A 13,224-nucleotide genomic window follows, 5' to 3' on the forward strand; every position below is an offset into this window, starting at 1 on the left:
TAAGTCTGTTTGCATTTATCGGCTGGTGAACCAGCTCATCGCTTCCTCACCTTTTACCCTCTGGTGGAGGTCCAGGAGCAGCCCGGTAATGAAGCTGGCTGTTCTGTCCTTGCTGCTTTTCTCGAGTTCTCCCTGCCTGCTGCCTCTGCGTTTGTATCCTCGTACATCTGGCAATCTTTCAGCCGTCCGTTCCCTTTCCATAGCTTCTCTGGAATCTCCTTGGCGCAGCGCTATCTTTATAGCAACTGCTTGTAACTGGCTGTCACAGCTAAGAGGAGTGAGTAGCCTGGAGGAGGGAGGAAGGGAGCGTGAACTCAGCATCTCATTAACGCTTCTTGTGCTGTGTTTACTTAGGCAAGAGCAAAAAGCTAAACTTGTTTATGAAGGCGCTTGCTTTATGCATTCATAATTGCATGGTGCAGTGTGGTTTCTGTGGACAGCAGGAACAGCTAGTTCTGGAGATCCAGGGTCTGGGTCTGGGTCACTGTACAGCTGCTGGGGGTGCCCGAAAGTGTACCAGTTGCCATTGTCACATGCCAGAAGTCCTGGCTAGAGGAGCGGAAGAAAACTTGTGCAAATTGTATCAGCTGTGCAGCTACTGTTGCATCAAGTAGGTTACTGAAACCTGGTGTGGGTGTACCAGAGAAGCACACTTTCACTGAACGGAGATAAGGTTCCCATAACCTAATGTTTCCACAGTTAACATTCTGTTGGTCTTAAAATATGAATGTCTAAAACCGTGAGGTCCTAAGATCAGGTTTCTTCTATCAGGATTTTGGTGGAATTATTTTGGGATGCTGGTGAACATGACTAGTGTGGTCTCACACAGCATATTGTGTGGAGTTATTTTGTTCTCGCTGGCATTTAAATGGCATCCTAGCACCACGCTCTTGAAAGATTTTATCTGGTTTCTGTTCCTGCCCTTCAAGTAGTGCATATTGGCAAGGTGGTTCTGATATTTAAAAACAAAGGAAGGTGGTCAGGCCTCCTTATAGCTTTGAAGGGCCTCTTCAATATCTATTTACGTCCAGCTCTTTGTGCCTGAAAACACCGTTAGCTGTCTGCTGGGAAATAATGGTGCGTGCATGAACTGTTGTAGGGGGGAGGAAGACTTAAAGTATAGCTGAGTTCTGGTGAGGGAATTCCTGCTCCTCTTCCCGGAGTGGGCTAGCATTGCCTTCGGACTGACGGAACGGTGCAGCAGCAAGCTGGCTGTGGGGGCAGTGGTGCTTGATGGGACGAGCCCGTGGAGATCACCTAGTCCACCTTCCTCTTCAGAGTTGGCAGGATTAGATCAGGTTAGCTGTGGATTCGTCCAGTTGTGTCTTGAAAACCTCCAGGGATGGAGAGCTTTCTCCCTCTGTGGGTAACCTGTTCCAGTTCTGCATGTTTTTGCAGATGTCCAGCTTGTATGTCCCAAGATGAGACTTTGGCTGCTGCCCATCGTGTCACCTGGCAAGACTGAGCCTGTAGCTACCTTCATGGTAGTGGTTTCCTGCAGGCTCATCAGTGCACAGCTAAATGAGCCCGGTTTCTTCAGAAGATGTACTGCAAGACCATAGTCATCTTGGTAGCCCACCACTGGACCCCCTCCAGCTTCTCCTCTTCCCTGTTAAACCAGGGGCCTAATCTCCAGTAATCTTTTTGAGGAAAAAAATCAAAAGAATTGTCAGTTTTGTCTTTTTTTCCTCACAAATTTGCTTCTGCTCATTTTGGAGCTAGATAAGAAGACCTCCCGTGTCAAAAATGAATTGAACAAATTATGCTTTTGTGCTTTACGAAGGTTTTTTAGGGTGCTTAACATTGCAAAACTTCAGAACTCAGGACGTCTTGGAATCGGTGGATTGTGCAAGGTCTAATTAAAATCATGTCTGAAGTTTTTATGACAATTATTTTCAAACGAGGTTTTTTTCACTTACTGTTTTTAAAATAAGCAGAAGGGAAGGCGATGTCACAGTTGGTATTGCAGTCTCTGTTCTGCGTAGCCAGAGACCTGCAGGTCGGTGCTTGAGAAACCATGAACGGCTCCTTTAGCAAAACTCACATAAATACAGTCAGCTCGACAAACCGGAGCAGGGAGATTTCTAACTAAATGTCATCCTGGTAATACAGAGGAGTATCGTCCTATGAGTAAAGCACAGGTAGGTTAAAATGCCAACTGAAATACACACTTCAAACTATAGGAGTAGAAATGTCTCATAACTTGTTGCCAGATACCAGCAAATGTTCTGTTCAGAGCAATGGCTATAGAAATAAAAAAGAATACACTTGGTAATTACTATTTTAAAGTGAGCTTTAAATGTATGGAATAGTTACAAGGAGAGCAGATACGAACTTTATACAGTTCAGTAATTTGTTTCCTGCATGGTTCCTTGGATGCAGTGGAAGTGCTCCACTACGTTCAGTTCCATGAATTGGCGTCGGCAGAGAGAACGTGAGCTGTTCCTGAGGAAGCGTCTGTGTTTACCGAATAGGGCATGAGGGAGAATAATCCTTACTAATTAAGCTGCTTTACTGGAATAGAGAGAATTCTGAGTCTCTTCTTGGTAGTAAGTGTGAAAAGGAGGATCCAAGTTTGAAAGCCGTCAGGCTCCAGACGTGGATAATCTGACTTGATCACAGACATGATGCGTGGGTAATATTGGTAGAACATTCAGAGGTGGTTTTCTCTACCTTTTAAGCAGAAAGAAATTGTAAGAACACATTGAATTTGGAGGTGAATTACTTTATTTGGGGGTAAATTAGCATGAAGCGGCTTAAAAATCAATTCTGTTAAAAAAATACCTTCAACATCAGTTGCAGCCAATACATGCTAATAAAATACTGTCTCAACATTACTCAGTCAAGTAAATATTTTCTTCTTCATTTTTATTAATGGATATTTGGGAGTTAAGAGTTTAAGGAGTAATAGAGAGAATGGAAACTTGCACTCCTCACAGTTTAGCAGTTTAATCGTGTTTTGTCTCTAGGCTAAAGCCATAGAGTCTCCGAAGGAAGGAAAGCCAGATGGGTGTGGGAGGAAGCGGACGACGGGGAAGCAAGGGCAAGCACATTGGGGAAGTCTTTAAGTTAGGCAGTGTGAAAGAAGCAACATTTCACATTCCTTAAAGGAAAAGGAGTGATTTTGATCCAAAAATTGCAACGAACGGTCAAACTGAAACCTGCTAATTTCTGGCCACTACAGTACTTGATATTAGACTCAGAAATTAGAGTATATGAAAAGGTGAGGCTTTAGCTCTTATGATTGTGAGATGATGGATAGTGTGTTGCCTCACCACACGTACGAATCTTGGCAGTGCACCACGATGGCACACACCCTGTAATCTCCTGTTTCCTAAATAGATCTCCATTTTCTCCGTCACTTTCTCTTCTGGAACTCCCTCGCTTCTTTTCCTTCAAGAAGCTTTTTTAAACGAGTACAAGAGCAGTTTCGTACGAGAGAAACACATGCTTAGTGAAAACAGAAGGAAATTTATTTATCTCAATCTTGTTTCCTGTGCAATCGAAACTAGCCTTTTCAGACGTCATAACGCTTGGGATGGAGTGGAACAACTTTTTCCTAATTGTTATGAAGAATAATATGGAACTCAGTTTAGGACAAACGATCCTGACCTTTTCTAATGCTTCCCCACAACCCCCAAACAAACAAACCCAAACCCCTTCTGTATTACCTTTTTCTAATTATTTATACAGATGGCAGAATTGGTCACCTTTATGGTCCTTGGAGAGGGATTGGAGGGGGTAAAGAAAACTTTTTCAGAAGTGAATTTATCTAAAGGTGTTTTAAAGAACAGCAAGGTATTTCTTTTAAGGGTTAGGAAACCTGTACTTAGAATTCAAACACATTCTCCTACAAACAGGGATTCATCTACCTAAAACGTTTACTTCAGCTTCTGAAATCCTTATACTGTTTCCTCTTTGTGTAGATTACTCGTACTCAAACCAGATTAAGAATACTTAAACGTATAGTGAGTATGGGAATTGTTGTAGAGGGAGAAAAGCAGTTCTGCGTTAGACAATTCACAGCGTGGCAGCGAGGAGAATGGGCGCGATGGTCAGGGCTGAAAGGCTTGCTACCTGAAAGCTGGTTTTCTGGAGAAGACTTCCTGCCCAGGAAGATGAACAAATTCTGTCTGTGGGACTTGATTTGGTCCTGGTTGCACAACTTGGTACTACAGGTGTCTACTCGGAACAGGAATTGCAGTAGCAGGGGAGAATGGTACCCTCCCAGGGACTTGGAGACAGACCGCCTGGCTCAGGCAAGGAGATGAAATGCAGGGCTGTGCCAGCTTAGTGCACCTTAAATATGACGGTTCCAAACTCTTTTCTGAGAGCATTAGCAATATTTTGAAGCTCTTGTCCTTGGTAAAATTCCTGTTGAAGAAGAGGAGGGCTTGCCCTGAACTTATATTTATTTGTCTCAGGCAGGGGTTGAACAGGGGACACTGACACAGGGAAATGGCCTTTGTGCTACGAAATAATTAGAGCCATTGTGTTTACGGCTTTTAATAAATGAACTTCCCAACAAGCAGGCTATTCTCTTGTTATTTGCCTAAGCCTAAATATCTTCAGCTTTACACAATTGAAAATTGGCAAGAATACCAAACATTTTTCAGTTTGATATGAGAACATTTCCTGTAAAACATGTTTGTCTTCCAATTTAAGAGCTTTCTACTTATGGTGATGATCTGCTGAGATCTATGGAATGTGCTTGTCTTTTGAAACCTTCAGACAATAACACTACTACATGGATTTAGTAAGGAATAAACTGAAAATTATTGTCTTTAATATTTGTTTAGTGAGTGAAATTTGTCTAAAGTGTGAAAGTGAAGGCGGTAGCAGAGTTTTTTTGGTTTTTTTTATAGCAGAGAGGTCGCTGCTGAGCCTGTGTTGTAAGCTGCAGGTGGAGTGCTGCACCCCTGCAGGACCTGGTGCTGTGAGTCATGTCTGTTCTTAGCTGCTGGAATCAAACCCACAGCTGTGGTCTCATTTTCTTGGGGAACCAGAGCTGAATGCTCGCTGGCTCCCCTCACCCATGTTTACCCCCCTTAACACAGCACACACGCACTCTCTTTCTCAAATGTGGCAAGTAAATGGCAGGGATTTCAGCCGCTGCTTTTAAAAATAGGTTTTGCTGTGTTTCTGTTGTGTTATTTGGCAGCACAATGGAATTTTTTTAATGTCTTGCAGTTCATCCTCAAGTCTTGAGAGCAGATCAGCAGAGTAAAAGGCTTTCATCTCTCACTCCTGTGAACGAAGATGAGGAGTAGCTCTGTTAGTTAGTGAGAAGTTACATAAAAAAATGGAAGTCAAAATGTGTATGTACGCAGATTTCCATTTTGTTTCCTTTTGAATGACAGGCCATGTCTGTTAAAGTGGGCAGGTATTATGGAATAGCTGGTGGCTTCAGCTTTGATTTGTACACTGCAATCACAAGATTTAATAGAATGTGCATGGCTTCCAGTTACTTCGTGGTGGTTATTAAAGTTTTACCAAATCCTGGGTGTAAGCTTGCAAACGCTCATTTGGAAATTCATGCTAGACCATTTCCCAGTGACACTTTTATCACTTGGGTTTTTCGGGGGGTGGGGGTCTGTCCCACCCACCCACCTGGACTGTCCTGTATTCTGTTTTCTTTTGGAGTTTCATTGTGGAACTGAAAGTGTGGGGAGAGAAGTTAAAGCAGCTGTTCTTCTAAGGCTCAATAGGAATTTTTTTCTTGGGGAGTGTTTGTGAAAAAAAACCACATTTTCAACTCAAGTTAGTCTACATTCATCACTGGTTTTACAGCTAATGAGGAAAGTCCCCATCAAAAGCCAAAGTAAATTAAAATATGGTGAAGGTTCCATAATGCCGCGTGTATCACATACAATGCCTTTCTCCATGCAGAATTTAGCATAAGTGAGCTCTGAAGTTTTTTTGTAGTGGTGCAATGCTGCCAGTAGAAGTATTCCTCCAACTGTGCCGTGCAACTCCTCCTTTATGTCTATGACAGTAAGACTTCCCTTCACTAACAAAAGCAATTTCTTGGATGCACAGAATGTTTTTCAAAAATACTATCCAAAACTGCCCAACGGTCAAGTAAGTTGTATCAACATGTTGTCATAAAAAAGTCATGGAGAGTTGAAGGGAAGGAAGAAAATAGAAAGGAAAAACGTTAGGTGATAATAATGTGAACTTGTACTATGTCTTTGTCCCTAATTAGAAACTTCTCACGTGGAATTTCTGTATCTGAACATGTAGGATAGGGTTTTGTGTTCTATAATGTCCTTTTCATTACATATTTTCTTTAGAGATAAGGCAGGTACTTTTCAGTAAAAGAGAGAAGCAGATACTGAGGGAAGAAGGCAAAGCTAAAGACTCCAAATCAAGTCCTAAAATTTGGAGAATAACAGTGCCAATCTCTGCTTGAAAGGTTTTTTTCTTCCTGAATTTGATTCTTTTACGTATTAGGGGTTTTGTCAAGTCTTTTATATTTAGTAGTGAATATCCACGTTTAAAGAGACAAGGGCTGGCAAAGCTATACTGTGTTGAAGTCTAGCATCTAATACTAAACCGTGTGCTGCACTCTTAATTTTAATAATCTTAGGGTTCTACCAAAATGAACAGTTTTTATGGGTAGAAAAGCAGTTGTCTGTGTGATGCTGGTCCTGAGACTGTTGCAAAGAACACACAGACTCTAGGCAAGACTCTTGTTGTGGCCCCAGTTAATCTATTTTTAAATCCAGGCTGAATTTCCCTTCCCAGGGCAGGGCTTGTGACTCAGCCTGGTTAAACCTGATTAATGCATCGGGTTGTCAGAGGCGGCGCTGGAGCCTGCTGCAAACTTGCAGGCATTTGGACTTATGGCTGGATTTCTTTTGTGAATGAAGTCCAGTCATCTGCGACAGAACTCAAGAGCGCTAGGTCAAAATGTAATGAAACGGACTTCTTGCTACCCTCAGAAAGTCTGGCGGATCTTTCAGTTCTGGAGATCAGCTGGGGATTGGGAAGAAGGTGATTACTGGCATGTTTAATTAACTGTATAATAATCCCCCCCACACTTGGCAAAAGGACCTACCCTGAAAACTCACTTTCTGTTGAAATCGAAGATGGATGGAGAATCCTTGGCCTGCCGTTCAGCTGGCAAACTGCAAGTGACTAACATGACAAAAGCGTCTGCCACTGTGAATTACTTATTTCCAAGTAACTTGGGGGGCAAAGCTGTTCTTTATTATCAGACAATTTGCTTTTCCTTTATTTTCATCAATGCCCTTCAAAATTTTGGAATACAAGTTAATGAGATGCAGGATTGACGTAGGTCCTGGAAGTCTTCAGAGAGCAACCTCTTGTTTTCCTGTCCAAGAGCAGAAATTTTTGAAGGTAGAGTTGTTGATAGCACAGACTGGTAAGCCTGATGCCTACATGGGGTGAATCGGTGGAAAAGATGATAAAAAATTAACTCAATACAAACTCTTGCTTAAATATGATACTTCAGGGAAGAACCAGTAGGGCTTTTGTAAAGGGAAGTTGCACTTCAAAAAACTCTCGGCCCAGCTGACAACTTTGTAGAAGAAATACCTGTCAAGTGCTGTTGAATACTGCCGTCGGGTTTGAATTCAGGAAGTGCCTGAACTGTCAACTGGTGAAAAATATCCTAGTAAAATATCCTAGTAAAATTTCATTGCACACTTGCTCTGGTTTTGCCCCCTTTGCTGAGCACTGATTGTTGGCCGCTGTCAGGAGCTGGACCTTCTGAACTGCCTCAGTATGGCCCTTCTTCTGTTCTTATGCGATGCTGATAAGTACTCTTTATTTTACAAAAATGGATTATTTATCAAAAGACTAATTACAACTGAAATTTTGCTGTACTGTGATCACCACCTGTGTGTTGTGTTTCTTTTTCTGTTCTCCTCCTTACATCTAGGTGGGGGTGAGCAGGCACAGCACAGAGCTCCAAGTCCTTGCTTGTCTCTGTTGATGCAGAGCATCGTGTTTAGGGATGCCAGCTGCAGTCTTGCAAAAACTTAGTCCACCCTTGTCAGTTAATCGTTCTTGATAGATGGTTATGAACTCACCTACTGTGATTACAGTAACGGTCTTTCAGCAACTACATTTAAGTACATAATTCACTCATCTCAAATAAAATACAGAAATCAGAAGACTGATTTTTAACTTCTGCGTATTTCATGCTGTCATAATTAAGGGCAATAAATTTTATGTCTGTAAGTAACAGTAATAAATGTTTCTTTCCTAGGTGTGCCTTGCAATAGCTCATTACTCTCAGCCAACGGATCTTCAGCTTCTCTTTGCATTTGAGTATGTTGGGGAGATATATCATAATCCAGGTAAGTGTGAAAGTATTTTGATTATTCTGTTTCCTGTTTCATAATACGTAATTTTAGTAAGACTTCTGTCTAGAAGCAGTGGCAAAAAGCATTTGAGGCTTTCTCCAGGGGTAATAAAATTGGCTTGTCCTGCACCCAACCTCTTACTTATGGTTATAAGTCACTCATTGTGATAGACATTAATGACCAAAATTGAAAGAAATGTCTTTCCTGTCTGAAACAAAACAAAACTACCTATGTCAGCACTTGTGTCAGCATGAATACTCATATTTCTCAATTCACACTTCGATCCTCCTATTGTATGTCTATATTGGTACTCTAGGTGCCTAGCTAATCTCCCATCAGGCAGGCTTGTTCACCTGCCCTTCTTTTGGGAATAAGTTTCTCTTCTGGTGGTATTGCAGGAGGATTTGTGCAACTTGGGACTCCATACCTTCTTTCGTAGAGGCTTACTAGGCAGTTCTTACCACCCAAAACCTCCACCACCCCTGCTGAGTTGGAGCACACCCTCTCTGCTCAAGGCCAATCTCCAACTGAACCTTGTCAGTTAGGTAAGCCTGAAAAAGATGCCTTTGGAACTTCATTTCTAGTGTAATGCTGTGCGGTCACTGCTTAGTGTTCCCCAGCCAATACACAGCTGAAGACCATCAGTTCTGGCGTCACAAGCCTCCAAATAAAGTGCCATTGATGTAGCTCTGTGGTACTGAAATATTTACTCAGCAGCTGGCGTGAGAAGCCACTCATCTGCCTGTTACAAAACTCGAATGTTGTGGAATTAAGAGCCTAGGCCTTCAGATCTGCACAAAAATGCATGTTTTTCATGCAGGTGCCTACATGACTGCCCTGTGCGTGCACAAGAATAAGTGTGCATGTGATTACGTTGCAGATGTGTTTTCTTACACTTAGAATTTCTTACCTGATAAAAGTTGGGCGGTGATTAAGGTCCATGCACTTTAGCGTTATATAGGGCTAGGGAGGAAGCCAATTCGCAGATAAAATTACAATAAAATATTGAAGTGGAGTGTGAACAAAATGCTAGTCTGTCACAAAGTTGCCTTTACTTGTCCTTAAAATGCCATTTGCTGTATGGAAAAATACCTAGTGGAAGAATTGCATAAGGTGGGTAAAAAAAATGCTGTTCCTCCAGAGCAGCAGACCAGAATGGCAAAAGGTAGTTGTTCTGCTGTGCTGCAGTTGCTGGAGAAAAGAGTTTGAAATACTTCTGGTTTGGGTTGGGGAGGTGGTGGCGGTGGTGTGAACCCTGATGTTTGTAGCATAGATCTCTGGCTTTGCTCTTGCCACCCCAGCGCTGTGTTTTACGGCACTCGGTGCCTGCTAGTCCCGCTAAAGTAAAAGCTGAAACACTGTCTTTGTGCTTCTTGAGGAACATAACGAGCCTGCATCGCTCCAGTGTGTATGTACATTGTTTTTTCCCAGGCTGTACTTGCTAATTATAGATTCTCCCACTGAGCGGTAAAATGCTAACGTGTTCTGGTAATTGCCATATTTCTCTGCATACTGTCTTTGAACAACCACTTAGTTCCGATTGAGTCCAGTTTTCTTCTGCAAAACATAGGTAGTCTGACTCCTAGCGCAGGAATGAAGTTGATAGACACAGAAAGCAGAAACTGCGATCAGGGAGGTGACAGTCGAGCCGTAACGCTGCCTTCTGCTTTCTTTGGGCAGGCACTTGCATCTTCACAATCTCTTGCTAAAGCCTGGAGCTTTCATGGGGGAGTTTATCGTAGGGTTGAGTCTCAGTTTATTTCCTTACATCTACAAATTTACTTCCAAGTGTCAAGAAACAAAATCTAGTCTCCTCAGACGTAACTGCCTGCCTCCTTGGCACCTAAAGAATGCCCAGCAAAGGAGACCCTTCCCTATTAGTAACGTACTATCGGGTCTTCTTGGTCCCTAGCCACAAAATGGTAGGCCATCTTTTTGTGTCCAGGTAAATATATATAAAAACATCTATTTTGACCTGGCCTTCTGTTTATTATATTTGCTGTTAATACAGCAGTCATGTAAAGCTGTTGAAATGATGTAATTTAGATTTTTCTTTCTTTATAAGGTACCTAATTAAAGGGTAGCCTGTAAAGGGTTCATGTTTTTACAATGTTGCTGACTTTGGCACATTGAAAAGTCCCGTGACTGCAGGTAACATCCGTTCTTCAGTGTTAGTATGGCTTGCTTTCTGTCGAGGAGCACCACGTACCAATTTTATGTTGCTTCTCTGTTGAAACTGAAAGAAAAAATACATTGACATCCTCATGTATCTCCAAGCTGTCATTAAATCGCTGATCCGTTGTAACACAAGGATAGGTAGTGTTAGTCCTGATGCTGGTGGCTCATCCTTGTAGTCAGGAAGGTGAAGAGTTTGATTTTTTTTTTTTTTCATTTCTTTTTTTTCTCTTTTTGTGCATTGATGAATTTTCTTTTCCTAGCAAAGAAGGTGAATGGAATAGACCCAGGAGGTGGTGGTGGTGGCATCGGCAGTGCCAGTGGTCAGCAGACACCTTTGTTCGAAACTTACTCTGATTGGGATAGAGAAATCAAAAGGACAGGTGCCTCAGAGTGGAGAGTTTGTTCAGTCAATGAAGGTTATATGATATCTACTTGGTAAGTTTCTTTTGCAACATGAGTAGAAGAAAACAGGGCAATTATACTGTCTTTCCCGTCTCCTCTACCAGCGCCTCCATCCTACCTAACCGTGCCCTTCGCCTCTTAAATGTGCCGCTCTCCGGAGAGGCCCTTGCTTGAAAGATACCCTGCAGGTGTTCTCGTTAAAGGAAATGTTGTGTTTTGGCATCTGTTGCTTTCATGGTTTTGTAGTTCCCTCTGAAATGTGCACCTTTCTAAACAAGCACTGCTGAGCTGTGCTGACGATAATTAAATCACGCAGAAGCACAGGACAGCCGGTTAGCACTGTGGTATTAGGGGCTGGTGCATTATCGCATAACAGAGTTGCAACAAGAGCTGAGCTGGTAAGATGTAGAAGAATGGCTGCAGAAGCATGGCCTTAGAATCTCTGAAGATCTGCACAATCCAGGCCTGGTATTAGAATAGGCCTGTAATCAGAATTGTACTGAAGTTGCTGTGCTGAAGTTAACAAGAAAGGTAGCCTTGAGCTGTTCTTGAATCCTGAGACCAAGTAATTATGTTGTGCCAACTGGCCGTGGCTGTAACAAGCTACAGCTGCTGGGAAAGCAGGTGCAGGGCCAAGAAAGATAGGGACCGATATGGGAAAACAGGGAGTAACAAACTACAAGGCTGAAGCACAGCAACACAATTAGCTACATGGATAGAATGCTTATTTTAGTCATGATAACTAGGGGTGTGAGAACCGCGTGCGTTTAGAGACTACTAACCAATTATATTTCTGCTTTACGAATATGCATGTGTATTGGTTCTACATAAGTAGTGTTAGAAACTAATAAAGTTGAGCAAGATGCATAACTCATATTGAGCGTCTTCTTGACTCCGGCGATCCCTTCTTCCAACAGTAAGATATTTAGGGAAAAGTAACCTTTTGTATCCTCTTTTTTTCCCCAAGCCTTCCAGAATATTTTGTGGTTCCATCTTCCTTAGCAGATCAAGACCTTAAGCTGTACTCCTACTCATTCATTGGGAGACGCATGCCAGTAAGTGTAGTCTTTATTCTGTTACTGTTCTTGATCATTGTACAATATTAATCTTACAGATACGTTTGCCAGTTAACACAGTTTTATGTGTAGCATTAAGAAAGTTTCTACAGAATAGCACTAACCCGCATTATTTTGTTGTTTCTTCTGTGTTTTCCACCCCACCCCCCACCCCCATTAGTTATGGTCCTGGAATCATCCTAACGGGAGTGCCCTTGTAAGAATGGCCAATATTAAAGATGTATTGCAACAAAGAAGAATTGATCAGAGGTGAATGATTAGTTATGTTATTCTTTATAATCAGATGCGTAGGATAACAGAAGTGGTGGCTACATGTGACAAACAGCAGCATTTGGTAATTGAGAGGATACTCGCTTCATGATGTTGTAGTGCAATAGCTTTTTGAGAAACTGTTCTCTGAATATAGTTCTGGCACAATTTCTATTCAAGGTCCACTTCAGTTTCAATTACTCAATAATTTTCAACTTTTAAGAGATATTTATTTTTCAGGTGGCTAGAACTTGATGATAAAAGGATCAGACTTAATATTTTCTATTGATGTTACTGCAATACCACTTACGTTGGTAGAGATTTTCTTAACCTGCTTCAGCAAGATACAGTAAAAATTATTTATTTGTGGCATTGGGGAATACAGTTCTATAGATTTAGTGCCACAGTGCACTCAGATTTGTTATTCAGTGTCCTTGATGAAAGATGAAGGCACTTAGAGCCTTGCTTAGGTAGTTTATTAGCTTGGTAGTTTTTGTGCTTTGGTGAAATTTGTAGGGTGACTTTTTGGAGTAGTGCAGGCACTTGCATTTTGTGTGTTAGGCTGGAGCTCTTGAGTTCTATTTGTGAAACCTTGTCAGTTTCCTAGCTTTATAAACTTATATATATGTTCTGCTGATTTAGCATAGGCAAGTCTTACTAAAAAATATTGGAAAATTAAAAACGGAATAGAGCTACCTAACTGGCAGTCAGCCTCAGAGTTTCCCAGATTTGTTTTAATGACCCAACATTTCCATTTTTTTGTTTGGTAGCTAGCAGATACCAAAAATATCTGAGTCAATAGCAGCTTTGTGGCAGGAGCAACACAGTGCCTGAATAGAAACTAGACAACTTCTTATTTTTTTTCTTTTAAATAAGGTGCATGTTTTCTCTGGTTTTAGTCATTTGCAGTTAAAGACTGTTGGATGTTTCTTGAAAGACTGTTTCTCTCCCCCCCGATAACAAAACGGCTGATTCTTTTTCTTACT

General features: G+C 41.7%; 1 protein-coding gene across 1 annotated transcript in view; it reads left to right on the forward strand.

Moving 5' to 3' along the window:
* Nucleotides 1–13,224, forward strand: part of MTMR10 (myotubularin related protein 10) — a 41,420-nt gene that overhangs the window by 19,302 nt on the left and 8,894 nt on the right. Inside the window, exons 6-9 of the mRNA XM_080395582.1 lie at nt 8,237–8,327; nt 10,772–10,946; nt 11,881–11,968; nt 12,150–12,238. Of these exons, the coding sequence (XP_080251708.1) occupies nt 8,237–8,327; nt 10,772–10,946; nt 11,881–11,968; nt 12,150–12,238 (443 nt within the window). The remainder of the gene's footprint in view (nt 1–8,236; nt 8,328–10,771; nt 10,947–11,880; nt 11,969–12,149; nt 12,239–13,224) is intronic.

The sequence above is a fragment of the Falco punctatus genome (genome assembly GCF_963210335.1).
Source record: "Falco punctatus genome assembly, chromosome: 7".
Taxonomy (NCBI): Eukaryota; Metazoa; Chordata; class Aves; order Falconiformes; family Falconidae; genus Falco; species Falco punctatus.